At 42.2% G+C, this 17,571-nt stretch overlaps 1 protein-coding gene across 3 annotated transcripts; it reads right to left on the bottom strand.

The window, feature by feature from the left end:
* Positions 1-1,794: 1,794 nt before the first annotated feature.
* Positions 1,795-17,367, bottom strand: hmgn3 (high mobility group nucleosomal binding domain 3). Of its 3 annotated transcripts, XM_078542464.1 has the most exons (7): positions 17,214-17,367; positions 13,621-13,668; positions 13,402-13,428; positions 10,613-10,684; positions 8,293-8,394; positions 3,531-3,633; positions 1,795-2,297 (listed from the first exon to the last, which is right to left on the bottom strand). In XM_078542464.1, the coding sequence occupies exons 1-7, from the start codon at positions 17,229-17,231 to the stop codon at positions 2,284-2,286; spliced, it is 384 nt and encodes a 127-aa protein (XP_078398590.1). In that variant the 5' UTR covers positions 17,232-17,367; the 3' UTR covers positions 1,795-2,283. The 3 variants fall into 3 exon arrangements, with proteins under 3 accessions (XP_078398590.1, XP_078398593.1, XP_078398592.1); XM_078542467.1 differs by lacking the exon at positions 3,531-3,633; XM_078542466.1 differs by lacking the exon at positions 13,621-13,668.
* Positions 17,368-17,571: the final 204 nt, after the last annotated feature.

Genomic DNA, 17,571 nt, shown 5'->3' with positions numbered 1-17,571 from the left:
TCCAGTTCACACAAAACTTGCTGGTAACAGTTTTCCTAAAACTTAGTTGTGTTGAAACTAAAACACCAATTTCAAGAAGCAGGGAATCAGAGGCTGTGTTAATTAGTTATTGGTTGAATGCGAGGAAAAATCTCAAGCCTACTTAGTGGCATTGCAAATAAGCTTTAACCAAATATTTCCTGCAATGGAGGTTAGAATGACCCCACTACATAGAAATTCAGCAGAATAATTACTTCAGCCTCCAGTGGCATAGCAGTCACATACTAAATAAATGCTAAAGATGATTGAATTTTGCTGGAACTCCTTTGAATTTTCAGTCCAAAAAGGAGGGAAAAACAAAATTGCCTGAAACAAAAGCATTGTGCCCAAGTATCTTAGCAATTGCAATACATATAATAGAAATGGTTAACACGCAGCTCACAAACATATGACCCTTTGTTCAGCTGGTCTGGGAAGAGAAACAGTTTCTGTCTCCAAAGATGCTACCAGACCTGCTGAGTATTTCCAGCATTTTCTCTTTTTTTGTCAGATTTCCAGCATCTGCAGTACTTTTTGCTTTTGTATGACCTTTTGCTGATCTTTGGACAAGATTTCATCATGCTAACCTTTCATGCAGTATGCTCAGGTGCAGGAAGCTTCATTTTAAACAAGCATTCATAATGGTAGTGCTTCTGAAGAACTGTCAACCAGAACAGAACTAGGCTGCTCTCCTAGCCAAGCTGCTCCTGTACAGTTGTCACTGCCTATAGATGGGCAAATAGCTATGCCAGTTTCACAAAAATTCTAACCTAGTCATTTAACTTCAGTGATGATTGGGACAAGGTTGATATGGTAAAGAATCATCAGTAGTACTACAAAGCAGCATCTACCTACCACTCAGTTCAGGTTCCACCAGAACAACTCAGCTCTAAATACATCCAGACATGGATGTAAATAGTTTAAAGTAGCAGTCCTCAACATCAAGGCACCATTTCACAGAGCATGGCACTATGAAGCATAAGCAAACTTGAACATCCAATTACATTCTTTTAGCTGAAGTAAACTACAATACAGAATCTTAAAAAGATTTATAGGACAGAAGTAAGCAGCACGTGTAGTACTGCCCATCTCTGAATATCAAGCTGTGCAAGAAAAACGTTGTCATTCTGGTCGCCCTGTGACTAATCAAGACTGGCTTAAATGCTAATGGCGTGAATAAAAAATAGTTTTTCCCCCTCTACTTAACTAGCATGGTTCATTTCAGCTAGGAGAACTGAAATTCTAATCTGAAGATTCAATGCCCAATGGACATAGTCTTCCTGGCTATACATGGCATCAGTATCCTATTGTTAATTGGATATAGACATGAAGCATTATTCCTCTACACCAAGAGTATTACAGATATGATTGTTTTGATGTTTAACTGGTTAAAATGCTGCCATATGATCAGAATTTGCAAGATCCCTCTCAACCTATCTTATGCTGAAACCTTCATGCCTTTGGTGACCTTATAACTTAACTATTTCAATGCTCTCCTAGTCAGGCTCTCATTCTCACTTGTTGGGGTGACTGACCTAGATCCTTTTTGGAGGTATTGCTTTACAATCCATTGTTACAACATGCATACCCATGGATATTATTTAGTCAGAGAAAACAGAACTGAACACCCTGAAACTACATCACCCTCTACAAAACAAGTTCATAACATTACCAATTTAGTATCCGAAAAGGTAATAACACATACACTATCTTTGATATTAATTTTTCCTAGAAAAAAGGTATCCAGACAAAGTAAACTATTTTGCTAAACAAATATTCTATAATAAACAGGAGAACTGTTTATTACAAAGTGGACATCACAAACCAAGCTGGTGGTCACATCGTCACTCACCCATGTCAATTTTAGCACAATTCACCACTGATTTATTGCTTTACAAAAACATTCATAAAGTGAAACTAAGATTGAAATGTGGAATTGAAATCACGTTAAGCAGTAAAGCCAACATTTCAAAAGCTTAAAAGCCCATGGAACACATATCCAAGTTATCAAGAGAAAACAATGTAAAATCTTTCCAATTGTAAAATCATTGTTCTTTTGCACAGTAAGTTACAAATATCACAATTTCCTAAAGATGTTCAGGTTTTCTCAATGTCTTTCAGCATACACACTCTAAAGTGCACTAATCCTAAAAATATTTGCATTTACAAAATACTTGATAAAAATATTTTCAATTCTACAAGTGGTACATAAAAATCAACTGAAGACAATGGCAGATCTTTCAGTCATTCTGATCGCTTGCAGATTCAGTTTTCTGTTCCTAGAAACAAAGATAGCTTAATTAGACAATCATAGTAAAAATTCAATGACAGTTTAGTGAACCTGACCAGGTTTTTTTTTGCTTTCATAATTTCCAGTCAGTAAAATTACCTTTCAGTTCTAAATGCAAAGCAAATTCAACTCAATTTAGTAAAATTATGAGCAGACACCCAATGAGGCGGTTCTAACTTAAATGCACGCTACTTCAAAAAAAAGGTTAAAAAACGATATAATCAATGTTTCAATGCCACCAATGTTCTTTTTTAACTGGCCATCAGCAAGCACCAGACGCTGCTCATACTGGACTATGCAATCTACTCAGCTCAGGAGCAGAGTGGAGCAGCACTAGCAGTTACATCTGTCCCCACTCCACAGAACAACTGCGCGTTAATGCACAGGCTGTCTTTTATTGTGTCACATACATCAAGGCTACTTTGAAAATCCAAAATCTATGACAGGGACTATTAAAATTTTAACAATACGCAACCAATAAGGTCAAAAAGAAAGATGCACACCATGTACAAACACAATGTTAGTCTACAGTGTGATACAATGAGGCCATCTGTAAATGTAGCATTCTGTTGATTCTCAGTTGTTGTTAGGATAGACACCGGGTGGTCATTGCAGATTAAGTTTTCAAGACTGATTTTCTTCATTTATTTGAATTTTCTGATTTATTTATTTTTACAAGGAATGCATTGCTCAATAAAATTAAATTTTAGTTACGCTCAGATTATAAAATTGTCTTTATGAATGGCCCGAAACATGAACTTAAGTAGTTGAATTGCCAGGTTAGTGTACACACACACACACACACACACACACACACACACACACACACACACACACACACACACACACACACACACGTTAGAAATAACATTTCACCTTTAGTAGTGATGTGCAACATGCAAGCCATTTAGATCTTTTAGCGTTGCTTAAATGTTACCCAGCAGAACCAAAGAATCCATTCCAAACATGGAACAGAAATCAGGATTGAAAGTTTTTAGCAGCAATACTATCTTATTGTACTTCTACCTTCAGGGCAATATTCATCATTCAATACTTAGTTATTACAATTACACACACAGGAACACATAGTTCAATGTGAGACTTCGAAAATGGCAGAAACACTGCACTCAATGTTACCGACCTGAAGGAATATCATCTAGTTTTAACAGCCAACTACAGCACACCATTGTATATACACTGCACACAACATGTACTTTCATACCCTTAACTGCCACTGTCTCAACCTGCCCTTTCACCGACAGTGAGTGGGGTGGGGTACCTCTAGCTGAAGAAGTGACACTAACAGAGGGTCGAGAGACATGGATCTGCAACAAGTATTAGCAAAAAGAAAAACTGAACAAGAAATCAAGTCCTTGCAAGTTTTACAGAATCATAAGAATGTTACTACGCAAAAAGGCCATTCAGACAGTCATGCAGAGAGCAACTCACTAGACCCACTCCCCCACCCACGTCCACCCCACCCCTTCCCATAGCCTCACAATTTCTTTCCTCTTCAGATAATTCTGCAGTTCTCTTTCAAGAGCCATGATCGAATCTGCCTCCATGACACTCTCAGGCAGTACCTTCCAGATCCTAACCATTCCCTGTATGAGAAGGTTTTTCAAGTCACTTCTGGTTCTCTTGCAATTAAGGGGAGGCGATGGCATACTGGTATTATCACTCGACTACTAATGCAGAGACCCAAGGTAATGCTCTGAGGACCCGGGCACCGCCACGGCAGGTGGTGGAATTTGAATTCAATTTTTAAAAATCTGGAATTAAGAGTCTAATCACCATGAAACTATTGTCGATTTTTGTAAAATGAATGCCCTTTAGAGAAAGAAATATGCTGTCTTTATCTGGTTTGCTCTACATCTGACTCCAGACACAGAACAATGTGGTTGACTCTTAACTGCCTGCTAAAATGGCCTAGCAAGCCACTCAGTTGTATCAAACTACTAAAAACAAGTCAATAAAGAATGAAACCAGATGGACCAGCCGGCATCGAACTAGGCACCAGAAACGCAAACTCAGCCCTGTCGATCCTGCAAAGTCCTCCTTACTAACATCTAGGGGCTTGTCCCAAAATTGGGAGAGATGTCTCAGACTAGTCAAGCAACAGCCTGAGAGTCATAGTCTTAGATTCATACCTTACAGATAACGTCCCAGACACCACCATCCCTGGGTATGTCCTGTTCCACCGGCAGGAGTAACAGCAGCGGTACACAGTCAGGTGTCATTGTGGGAGTTCTCAAATCGACTCCAGGCCCCACGAAGCCTCATGGCACCAAGTCAAACATGGGAAAGGAAACCTCCTGCTGATTACCATGTACCACCCCCTCCCTCAGCTGATGAATCAGTGCTCCATGTTGAACACCACTTGGAGAAAGCACCGAGGGTGGCAAGAGAATGTACTATGGGTGGGGAACTTCAATGTCCACCACCACCAGTGGCTCGGTAGCACCACTACTGACCAAGCTGGCTGAGTCCTTAGGCACACAGCTGCTACACTGGGTCTGCGGCAGGAGCAGAGGGAACCAACAGGAAGGAAAAATATACTTGACCTCATCCTCACCAACCTGCCTGATGGAAGGGAGAAAAGTCATAGATGAAGCAGCTGAAGATGGTTGCGCCTAGGACACTACCCTGAGGAACTGAAAATTGTTGCAAATGCTTCAGCCTTATCTTTTACACTGATGTGCTGGGCTCCTCCATCATCGAGGATGGGGATATTTGTAGAACCACCTCTCCCAGTGAGTTGTTTCACTTTCCACCACTAATCACAGGATGTGGCAGGACTGCAGAGCTTAGATCTGATCTGTTGGTTGTGGAATTGCTTAGATCTGTCTTGCTTGCTGTTTGACATGCAAGTAGTCCTGTGTTGTTGCTTCACCAAGTTGACAGCTCATTTTTAGGTATGCCTGGTGCTGCTCCTGGCATGCCTCCCTGCACTCTTTATTGAACACGGGTTGATCCCCTGGCTTGGTGGTAATGGTAGAGTGGGGGATATGCCGGGCCATCTGTCCATGACAGTATTGGTAGGAGTGACCACCACACAGTCCTTGTGGAGATGAAGTCCCATCTTCACATTGAGGATACTCTCCATCGTGTTATGTGGCACTACAGCCGTGCAAAATGGGATAGATTTCAAACAGATCTAGCAACTCCAGACTGGGCATCCACAAGGCACTGTGGGCCATCAGCAGCAGAATTGTACTCAACCACAATCTGCAACCTCATGGCCTGGCATATCCCCCACTCTACCATTACCACCAAGCCAGGGGATCAACACTGATTCAATGAAGAGTGCAGGAGGGCATGCCAGGAGCAGCAGCAGGCATACCTAAAAATAGGCTGTCAACCTGGTGAAGCAACAACACAGGACTACTTGCATGGCAAACAGCAAGCATGACAGAACTAAGCAATTCCACAACCAACAGGTCAGATCCAAGCTCTGCAGTCCTGCCACATACAGTCGTGAATGGTGGCGGACAATGAAACAACTCACTGGAAGAGACGGCTCTACAAATATCCCCATCCTCAATGAGGGAGCCCAGCACATCATTGCAAAAGATATGGTTGAAGCATTTGCAACAATCTTCAGCCAGAAGTGCCAAGTGGATGATTCATCCCGGCCTCCTCCGGAAGTCCCCAGCATCACAGATGCCAGTTTTCAGCCAATTCGATTGAGTCGTGATATCAAGAAACAGCTGAAGGTAGTGGATACTGCAAAGTCCATGGGCCCTGACAATAATCCGGCAATAATACTGAAGACTTGTGCTCCAGAACTTGCCGCGCCCCTAGCCAAGCTGTTCTCATACAACTACCGCACTGGCATCTACCTAGTAATATAGAAAATTGCCCAGGTATGTCCTGTACATAAAAAAGCAGAACAAATCCAACCTGGCCAATTACCACCCCATCAGTCCACTCTTGATAATCAGTAAAAGTGCTGGAGGGGGTCATCAACAGTGCTATCAAGCAGCACTTGCTTAGCAATAACCTGCTCACCGACGCCCAGTTTGGGTTCCGGCAAAGTCACTCAGCTCTCAAGCTCATCACAGCCTTGGTTCAAACATGGACAAAAGAGCTGAACTCCAGAGGGGAGGTGACAGTGACTGGCCTTGACAGAGTCTGGCATCAGAGGGCCTTAGCAAAACTTTAGTTTGGGGAATCAGAGGAGGAAACTCTTTGCTGGTTGGAGTCATACCTAGCACAAAGGAAGATGGCTATGGTTGTTGGAGGTCAATCATCTCAGTTCCAGGAAATCACCACGGGAGTTCCTTAGGGTAGTGTCCTAGGCCCAACCATCTTCAGCTGTTTCATCACTGACCTGCCTTCCATCATAAGGTCAGAAATGGGGGTGTTCACTGATGATTGCACAATGTTCAGCACCATTCGTGACTCCTCAGATACTGAAGCAGTCCATGTCCAAGTACAGCAAGACCTGGACAATATCCAGGCTCGGGCTGACAAGTGGCAAGTAACATTCATGCCTCACAAGTGCCAGGCGATGACCATCTCCAACAAGAGAGAAGCTAACCATTGTCCTGACATTCAACGACATTACCATCACTGAATCCCTCACTATCAACATCCTGGGGGTTATCATTGACCAGAAATTGAACTAGGCTAACCATATAAATACTGTAGCTGCAAGAGCAGGCCAGAGGCTAGGAATCCTGCGACAAGTGACTCACCTCCTGACTCCCCAAAGCCTGTCCACCATCTACAAGGCACAGGTCACGAGTGTGATGGAATACTCTCCACTTGACTGGCACCCTGTCCACAAACATTCAATCCCTCCACCACTGACAGTGGCAGCAGTATCTGTCATATACAAGATGCACTGCAGGAACTCACTCATGTTCCTAAGACAGCACCTTCCAAACCCACAACCGCTACCATCCAGGAGGACAAGGGCAGCAAACACATGGGAATACCACCAACTGAAGTTCCGCTCCAATCCACTCACCATTCTGACTTGGAAATATATCACCATTCCTTCACTGTTGCTGGGTTAAAATCCTAGAACTCCCTACCTATCAGCACTGTAGGTGTGCCTACACCACAGACAGCAGCAGTTCAAGGCAGCAGCTCACCACCACCTCCTCAAGGGCAATTAGGCATAGGCAATAAATACAGTCCAGACTCTTGATTTTTAAAAACTCTCTCAAATCTCCTCTTAAGAGAACAGTCCCAGCTTCACCAATCTATCCACACAACTTATGTCCCTTATCCTCAACCATTCTCAATATTTTCTGTACCCACTCCAATGCCTTCACATCCTAGAGTATGGTGCCCAGAATTGGACACAATGCTCTATAAAACACTGACTCAGCCTCAACCAAAAGGTTCTCCTTAACTTCCTTGCTTTTGTACTCTAAACCCCTACTGATAAAGGTCAGGATCTAGTATGACTGCTTTCTCAATTGCCCTGCACCTATATGCAGATTCATCTGCTCCTGCACCCTTTTCAGACCTTTGCTTTCATCTGTCACATGTCTGCCTATTCCACCAGCCTGGCTATGTCCCCTTGAAGTCTATCACTAGCTCCTCACAGTTCACAATATTTCCAATTTTGTGTCACCCGGAAACTTTGAAATTGTGCCCTGTGCACCCGAGTTTAGGTTATTAATATAGATCAAGAAAAGTAGTGATCCTAAGTGATCCCTGGGGAACCCCATTATATACCATCCTCCAGTCCAGAAAACAATCGCTCACCACTACTGCTCCCTGCCAACTTTGTGCCTATGCTGCCACTGTCTGTTTTATTACATGGGCTTCAACTTTGCTGACAAGTCTGTTATGTGACACATTATCAAATGCCTTTTGGAAGTCCATGTACACCACATTACCTGCATTAGCCAAATCAACCCTCTCAGTTACCTCACTGAAAAGTCCAATCAAATTAGTTAAACACAATCTGCCCTTAATTTGCTTTTTAAAAAAAACTTCGAGTGCACATCACATTCAAATTGTACCTCATCAGGTTTTGTTTCACCATTCTGAGCCGGCGCAACTTCTTCCTTAGCTATTTTCTTCTCCTTCCCTTTGGGCTGTTTCTTGGGTTTCGGTGAAAGCTTCTACAAATCAAAACGATCAAATGATCCTGAGAGTTTGCTTTTCAAATAACATGGCATAGAAATACTACACAGTTCACAAAGAATTTCACTGCACAGAGAGCATTAAACTCAAAACTAGTGTTAAGCTATGCACATCTCCTATGGTGCAGGTAGTTCAGGACATGTTGCAGTTTCTGATGTTTCCAACAGTTCAAATGCACATGGCAGTAAATTTACTGAAAAATACATGATGGTTGACAAGGTAGATATATTATACAACATACTGATACAGAAGTGCAAAGTGATGAGGCCAACAGAATAAACCTCAGAACTATCAACAAAATGGTGTCAGGATACCATACAAGAAAAGTATTTGCAGGTACTGTGCACAGGTTCCTTCTGCGCAATACATGGCAGCAGTAAAAAATCTTAGGATCTGGGGTTGCATAGTGAAAGGAGTGAAATATAAATCACAGCATGCATATTGAACGTTAAAGAGCATTGTATTTTGAGGGCACCAATGTAAAATTCTGGTCAGCATATTATAGGGAGGGCATCCTAGCCATGGAAAAGGTGCTCAGAGTCCCTTAGCTACAAAGGGGAAGAGAGTCAAAACAAGTAGTTTATTTACACAGGTGAAAACAGAAAGGGGATTGTCAGCCCAAAGGCCTTTATAGACTTGCAGGATTGGATGACACAAAAAGGAAAATAGAAAGCTCTGGAAGCACTCAAGTTTATCAGTGACCTTTATTAAACTCCACCCCTACAGAAAGAAAGTTTTTTAAAAAGGGAAATTCTTGGTATGTGGTACTAAATCACTGGGTCAATGGCAACAGGATTTATGTTATACTCTATGCCCCCATTTATGAAACCTAAGATTCAACATATTTAGGCAGTTTAAAACAAAACATCTTGATCAACTTGTTCTCCCACTTGGAAAGACTTCTGCACTTGAATCTTTAACTCTCTACTCCTTTAGAATTAATATAGATTATGGGGGGAAAAAGTGCAAATTTAAATAGGCACAAAGAACAACCCTAAACAAAAAAAGTCCCAGCTAGACTCTGCTCTTCTTTCAAAATGCTAGTGACAGATTTAAATTTAAATTCTGTGTAGAATTTCTTTCCAATCAGTATTAGCTTTTCATAAGAAGCAAAGCCTTAATATTTAAGAGATGCTATTACCAATTAATTTTGTACCATTTTTTTGCATTCTACAGCAACTGAAATCAGCATGGGCCAACCGGCGTTTGTGTAGAAGTTCTAAGCATCAAGGCAATGCCGACCCCAAAACAGCGTTATTCTGCACTGAAAAACTTTTTAAAATGATTGAACCAGGACCATCCATCCTCCTAGTATACTGCTGTATAGGTCACTCTTCAGAGGTGAGGGGAGATTGCTTCTTTGATATGCTCCAAACTCTTCACTGACAATAATGTGAAGGGAAGCATTCAATAGCATTCTGATTGCAATACCAAAAAGTACAGTTTAGTGGCTAAATGCACTGCCCGTGCATGGCTCTTGACCATAGAAAGCAGGAAACTGAAGTTTCAATGTTTAAAAATAAGGCGTCCCCCATTTAAGACAGAAGTGAGAAGGTTTTTTTTCTCTGAGGGTTCTGGGTCTGTGGCACTCTCTTCCCCAGAAAGTAGTAAAGACAGGGTCATTGAATATTTTTTAAGGCAGAGGTAGGTCAATTCTTGACTAACAAGGGAATCAAAAGGTATCGGGGGTTGTCAGGACGGTGGTGTTAAGGTCACAGTCAGATCAACCATGATCTTATTGAATAGCAGAGCAGGTCAAGGGGCCAAATGGCCTACTTTTACTCCTAATTCATATGTTGGGCATTTTCAGCACAGCTGGGAAGTTAGGCTGCTAAAATTGTCCTTCGTACCCCACTGTGGAAAAAGGAATGCAAAGGATTTATTTTTTTCCCTCCATTCTTGGACCACCAGTCAATGAGCTGTGTTGGGAAGAGTGTACGGTATCAGGCTCTGTTGCAACATCCTCCCTGGATGAATAAACCCAATATAATTACTGTTTAGGCTCACATGACAAATAACCATACAAGACAGACAACCAGAGGGCTGCCAGAGATCAGTGGAACCATACATCAATACATGTTAGGAGAGGAGTGGGGATTTGATTTTCTTCTTTAAAAATATTCATTGCATTAATTTGTAAGCGGATAATCATTAGCTGCCAAAGCACTACAGATTTTAAACAATATAGATTCTCACCCTGGCACGTTTCTGTGGTTTGGACTCTTCCTTTGCAGCAGCAGCAGCAGCGGCGGCTGCAGCAGCAGCATTCTGCAACCGAAGTTTCAAATAATTATAAGTTCATGTAAAACTAAAATGCAAGGCATACATTTAATAGCTTGATGTACTTCAGTAAATGTAAGGGGATTGTCTGATCAAGAGTTAGCCCAACACTGGACATCATTAAAAGAAAAGTACTCTGATTAATAAGTAATTTGAGCAAGCTGCTCACATAAAAGAAGTTTTCAAATAAGCTGTTAAAAAGTTTTTTATTTCCACAGTTGCATTTAACTCAGAAAAATTAAGCCTTTGTTCCTTTTCTCCCAGTTGCCCGAATTGAACATGATATAAGGGGGAAATTTAGCAACGTAGGTAAAAAAAAAAGTTAAATAGGATGTGATAGTTTGTACTCCATGAAAAGAAGAAGAGTATAGATGAGCAGAGAACACTAGAGGTTCAAGAACATAATTCCTTTAAAGTGCAAGTGCAGGTAGGTGAAGCTATTAAAAGGCCATCAGTATTTGGAGGTAAGAAATAATGATAATTTTCTCCAATTGCAGAGGCGTTTGAAGCAGTCAGAGCAACATGGACATAGATTATTTAGAAGCTGTTGTCCATTGCTAGAGGCACTCAAACGTTAGGATAAGACATCAGCAGATAAATAGTGGCAAGTGGTTTGAGGCACAAGACTGTCAAGTGGAAAAACATGAAATGGCCAATAAAAGGGGACTAAGCATATAGGTGGGAGCACACAAGGAGACAGCAGCAAAGCAGACCTCAAAATACATATGCAGTGGATGTGGAGAAATTGGTGTTATATAAATTATTATGCAAGTCTGTGAATGCAGTGTTGTTATCCACTCTGCATACAAGAAACTTGGGCCTGTTCTTGAATGTTGCCCAAACAAAACTCATCAGTCCACACCTGGTTAGCCAAATATCCCACCATCCAGATATGTTGAAGGAGACACACTGGAATACATCGAGGCTTTCCTGTCCCTCGGCAGCCACCTCTCTCAAAAAAGGTCCACCGTTGACAAGGAGATCCAACACAAAATTAGCTACGCTAGCTCAGCTCTCTACAAGCTAAGCAAATGTTTGACAACAAAGACCTCCCCAAGTCAACAAAAATCCTAGTGTACAGAGCAGTTGTCATCACCTGTTACCCTGGAACTCCCACCCTAACAGCACCATGGGTGTACCTACATCACAACGGAGAGTCCAGAGACCAGACGGCATAATTTCAGAGTAACGGGTCACCCATTTAAGACAGAGATGAGGAGGAATTTTTTCTTTTAGAGGGTGAGTGAATCTGTGAAATTCTTTAATCAGAGAGAGCTGTAGAGGCTGGGTCATTAAGTATATTCAAGGCTGAGATAGACAGATTTTTAAATCAGTAAGGGAATCAAGGATTATGGGGAAAAGGCAGGAAAGCGGAGTTGAGGATTATCAGGTCAGCCATGATCTCATTGAATGGCAGAGCAGGCTCAACAGGCTGAATGGCCTACTTCTGCTCTTACATCTTGTGCAGTAGTTCAAGGCAGCAGCTCACCAACATCTTCACGGCAACTAGGGATGGGCAATATAAAAAACAATTCTGGCCGAGCCAGCAACACCCACATCCTGTGAAAGAAAAATAAAAAATAAAAATCACTACACTCCTGTAGTAGAGAGACTTGGACTGTGCAGTGACACACAAGAGTTCTAGAGAAATTCCATCAGCAACGCCTCCACCCCATTCTCCGGATTCGATGGGAGGACCAAATAAATGCTAATGTCCTGAAGACAGCTTCACAAGTATTCAGGCAAAACTCCTGAAAAATCAAGTTCGACGGACTGGACACTCTGTCCCGGTGGCCAAAAAGCATCTCCCCTGCCAGATCCTTTTTTCTGAACTCTCAAAATGGCCAATGTTCCAGGAGAGGACGAAACAAAAATGTTTCAATGACATGCTGAAGCTCTCCTTGAAGCAAGGCAGCATTGACATTAACAACTGGAGGAACTTGCTACCAATTGTTCAAAAAGGTGACAACTTGTCTGTCAAGCTGAATCGCTCAGTCCCAGTGTCTTATTGATGAGGCAGAGCAGAAGCAGAGAAGGAAGGAAAAGGAAGCAAACCCTGCACTCCGGATCCCACTACCTCATGGGACATTGTGCCCCATGTGCCCAAAGGCCTGTGGGTCTAGAGTCGGCCTGTTTAGTTACATCAAGGCCAATGGCAGAAGCTCGTAACTGAGTGGATGCTATTCTCGTATCGAGGGGCAGCCGACAAAGACAGAATGCAACTATTAAAATTTGCAAGTAATAACACAGGCAGGGGAGGATCATTTTCCAGGAACACACCAGGGATTCTCACATACCAGCACACATTTGATGAAATAACAGTAGTTTTACTTACAATGTTACCCAGATTTGCTGGTGCTGGGCGAGGTTTCTCACCAACATCCAGGTACTCAGAAAATTAAAAATCAAACAGCCTCTTTGTTTTTTTTTTAAAAATGCATCAAATGCAGGAGTGGTACCATTGGATGAGTCATGGGTGTAATTTGCCCTATAACGTTGACAAACAAGATGAACTTGTCTATGATGCTCATGAGGCTACTTCAACATATATTAGCATTGAGGCATTTGTTGGGTAGATAAATGGGGAGCACCTTGTCACCAATTTAAGCCAGAATGTGCTTGTGGTAGCAACCTTTATCGGCACTGAAGTAAGCAACACAATTTATCATTTACATACATCATATTTGAATTGTAAATCTACTTACTTTTTCCAATCTATCAGATCTTCTGAGCTGCAAAAGGAGGAGGATATTAGATTTTTCTAGGTGCACTGAAAGGGTTAACAAGATAATGCATTGCTGCCATTAAAATATTCTTGAGGGTCATGTAGCTACAAGTAAAAGACATGAACAAACAGCTGTGATAATAATGTGTTATTTAAATGAAAACTAGACATTGGAAGAAAAACCTGATAAAATTCTCACCGGCTTAACCACTTTTGCATCATGTTTTTGTTCGCCTTCACTTGGAGCCTGAAAGGACAACATTGCATATAAATATTAATCTGAAACTGGTCTAGCCACAAGTGGTACATAGCTCTGAGTTTTAGGTTGCTAGCCATGTTTTCTTTCAAAGAATCAGCACCCAAACAGAGCTGCATAAACAGTGTGCACAAGCTGATGACTCATACATTTTCTTTGCCACTTAAAAAAAAATTACAACTAATTTAACCTGCAAAGATGTGTACACACACTTTAGAGGAAGGAGATAGAGCATGTGTAGCTAAAATGCTATTGTAAGACGGCAAAGAAATCATAGGGAGCAGATTTAATCACTTCCATCTTGGCTTGTGAAAAATAGTTGAACCTGCCCACAAAGCAGATAAAATAAGTCATCACTGGGGACCTTCAGGTGGCACCTCCATCTCTGTCACCTACATGGAGGTAAGGTTGAGTCAGTGATTTAGAGGGGAGGAAGGATGAGTATCTGAGGGAAGGAAGAGATGGAAGCTGGTGCCGGCAAGGAGGTGGTACAAGTCAGAGGCAGGATGGGATCAGTCAGTGGGCAGGGTAAGCAGGTTGACTGAATTATTGGCTATAGATTCTTTAGTGAGACCTTCCCACCTATAATACAAAATAGAAGAACCTGTAGAAATGGCGATTCAAATTAGAAATTCAAAATAATTTTAAAAAGGTCAGAAGCACACTGTATTACATTCAAAAACAAATACAAATAATCTGTTAAATTCACAGACCAATCCTTCCAGATGGAATGGAGAAGGCAGGGGGCTGAGGTGGAAACCAGAGAGTAGTTGATGAGATTCACAATGGGTTCCAAAGGGTTTACATCACCAGGTGAAAGGGAGTAGACTTTCGAAGTTACGGCAACAACAGGGGAGAAGCCTGAACACAACTCTCCCAGCCACCCGGTTTGCTAAAAAAGTTGCCAGGATTGGACACAGGTTCAGAGTCAGTGAGCTGGAGCCCAGCCTCTGAGGGTAGCTTCAGTCCACTGTGATTTTCCAAATGCTGCACAGACTCAGCACTCACTTGCTGGTTTTAAAACTGATGGTAAATTTAAAAAGTACATTTCTACTGGAAACTCCTTTTTTACTTGCACTTCGATGGGCAGAGAGGCCTCACTAAGTGATCAATGGCCAACTCATCACGACAGAATAGTAATACTGCTCCTCCCTGCACAGTTAAGTAGTGTAGAATAGAAATTATAAAGGGACACAGAGTGAACGAGCAGGCAAAACTCTAGCAGATGGAGTTCAATGTGGGGAAAGAGAGGGGCCCGCCCACTTTTGTTCCAATAAAAAAAAATCAGAATATTTTCTTATAGCAAGCTAGGAGCTGTGGGAAAGCAAAATAATTTGGGTGCCCATGTACACAAATCAATGAAAGCTAAAACACAGGTACAAAAAGTAATCAAAATGGCTAATGGGATGTTGGGTTTTATCTCAAAGAGGTCTGGAATACATGTGAGAAAGTGATGCTTTCAGTTGTAAAGCCTTGGTCAGGTCTATCTGGAGTAAGCAGCTTTTTGTACTATATCCCTATGAAGGGCCTTGGACAGAGTCCAAAACAGATTCACCAGAGGCTTGAAGGGTTAAATTATGGGGGGCAGAATGCATTAACATAGCTGGTATTCCCATGAGTTCAGGAAGTTGAGTAGTGATCTAGTTGTGTTTAACATGTTAAAGGATTTATTTCCTCTGGTGGAAGAATCCAGAACAAAAAGGGAAATAATCTTTAAAAAAGTTAGAGCTATGCCATTCAGAAGTGAAATCAGGAAGCATTTCTTCCACAGCACCAGCAGACAGCTACTGGGAATTCTGTCACCAAAATGCTGTGGATAATGGGTCAACTGAAGCTCTCAAAGCAGAGCTTTTTGTTGGGGGAGGGATATGGAGTTGAAACACAGATCAAGCATTGAATCAGCCTCAACTGAATGAACAGGATCCAGTGGGCTGAATAGCCTACTCCTGTTTCTACCTTCCAATCACTGATTTATCTCATCCTGCTTCTGCTGAATACCGCTCCTCTACAGTACTGATATCTTTCATTCACTCCCTTAACCAGGAACTAATATACCTTCCATTCTCTCCCTTACTCTTTGACATTTCCCCTCCTCCCAGTCTTTAACCAGAGTTGCAGAGTTGCGCCCCCCCCCCCCCACCCGTGTCCCCCACCCCTCCAGCTAAACACTTCCCATCCACTAACTGATAACACTCCAACCCACAGCAGCACTTACTTCTCCTGGCCAACAACAATTTCTGCTTTGCTTCCGGTGATAACCTCCCTCATTTTCTCCGCACTGTCCAGAAACTGATTGATTCCTTCCCTCTGCTTCCCACCCTGGCCAAGTGTGCTAACGTTCTCAATCCACAACATAAACCCACCATACGTGCATTTGAAATGACTGAAGTGTTGAAAAAAATAACAATCACTGAGCCCACTGGCCCCCTCAAGATAAGATTAATTCCAGTTCTATAAATCCTCACTGGTCTCTTATACCAGTTAGAACGTCCCTTTCATGCTTGCTTATTCCAATTCTTACTCCCATTCCATCCTTCAACATGAAACACTCGCCCCCCTCCCTTTTAGGGGGTCCATTTAAAACCCACTCTGCTGCAAGTTAGCAAGTCTTTTCAATAGTCACTCCCTTCCAGTTAGTCTCTCAAACCACATGTACCACATGCATGAGCCTTTAATCCTCAGTTCCCTCCCTCGTTATCTTGTCCCTTCTCCCCCAACTAATAGCTGCCCCCTGTCCCTTAACACTTTCCCAAAATAGCTAAATTTCCTTTTAATGGCCATCAATCCCTTTCTTGTTTGCTCCTCTCCCATCTTCAATGCTCACCTCCTTCCATTCTAGAGAGCCCTTTCAACATTCTCTTTGCCCCCCTCCCCTCCTCCTGTTAATGCTTATTCCCGCCTCGGGGGTTCACCGGGTATCATTAATGCTCGTGCCCGTGACGCGGAAGCCCGGGAGCGAGCACGCGGTCAGCCCGGGGGCGAGCACGCAGGCAGTGGGGACGAAGTGAGTGACAGGTACATACGGGCTCCGCTAAAGCCCCACAGGCGGAGATTAGTTTCAAACATGGCTTTAGCCTTCGAAAGAGGAGGAATAAAAAAAAAGGACTCCACTCAGTGTCCCTTCAAACATGTACGAAATACCCAGACACCAAATTTATTATCGCTTAATTATATATATAAACACACATATATGTATATTAAAAAATGAACAAAGCCACCTGGAAGCATAGAAAACAGGTTCAACATTTGAAATATTGAAGTGAAGAAACACCCATTTGTTACAACCATCATGGAGGGGAGAAGGACACCAGATGACTAGAAATCGTGTTGTAATTTAATTAACGCGCCACACTTTCAGTTTCATTATTTTAAAAAAGTTTGCTCGAAAATAAAAACTTTCTAAATTAAAAAGGGCAATTTTGACAATAAGAGCACAAAGAACGTACAACGCATTTACCCTTTTCCAAAGGGAACACACCATACGCCTTGAGTTAACGGGTAAAAATATAATAAATTAGCTCTGCAGCCAAACTTACTGTCCTTTTAGGAGGCATGGTTGCAAAAAGTGGATCGAGGTTGGTTTGTAGAAATACACTCTCACAAGCTAACACTGCAACCACTTGCAAGTTTCAACTCCCAGCCAGCGCAGTTCAATTTCTAAACACCTTGCTAATCAGATGATAATGTCATGCTAATTAGATGCGAGTCAGGTCTCACCCCCAGCATTCCGAGTGGTGGAGCGCTGCTTTAGTCCCGCCCACTTACCCCGGGGCTTATCTTCCTATTGGTCAAAGAACAATGGTTGAGGATCGCTGCTGAAGAGCCCGTCTCACTCGAGGAGAGTGGCTCAGAGGTTGGGTCTCCAGCCTGTCAGTATCGTGGAAGCTGAATTTT

The sequence above is a fragment of the Cetorhinus maximus genome, chromosome 5 (genome assembly GCF_964194155.1).
Source record: "Cetorhinus maximus chromosome 5, sCetMax3.hap1.1, whole genome shotgun sequence".
NCBI lineage: Eukaryota > Metazoa > Chordata > Chondrichthyes > Lamniformes > Cetorhinidae > Cetorhinus > Cetorhinus maximus.
This window is presented reverse-complemented; position numbering and strand designations above follow the sequence as displayed.

Excerpts from the sequence above, each read along its gene's own strand:
- hmgn3 (XM_078542464.1), bottom strand. Across the intron at positions 10,685-13,401 it reads GATCTGATAGATTGGAAAAA|AATGCTGCTGCTGCAGCCGC; the intron begins GTAAGTAGATTT and ends CTTCGGTTGCAG. Across the intron at positions 3,634-8,292 it reads GTGAAACAAAACCTGATGAG|ATCCATGTCTCTCGACCCTC; the intron begins GTACAATTTGAA and ends TACTTGTTGCAG.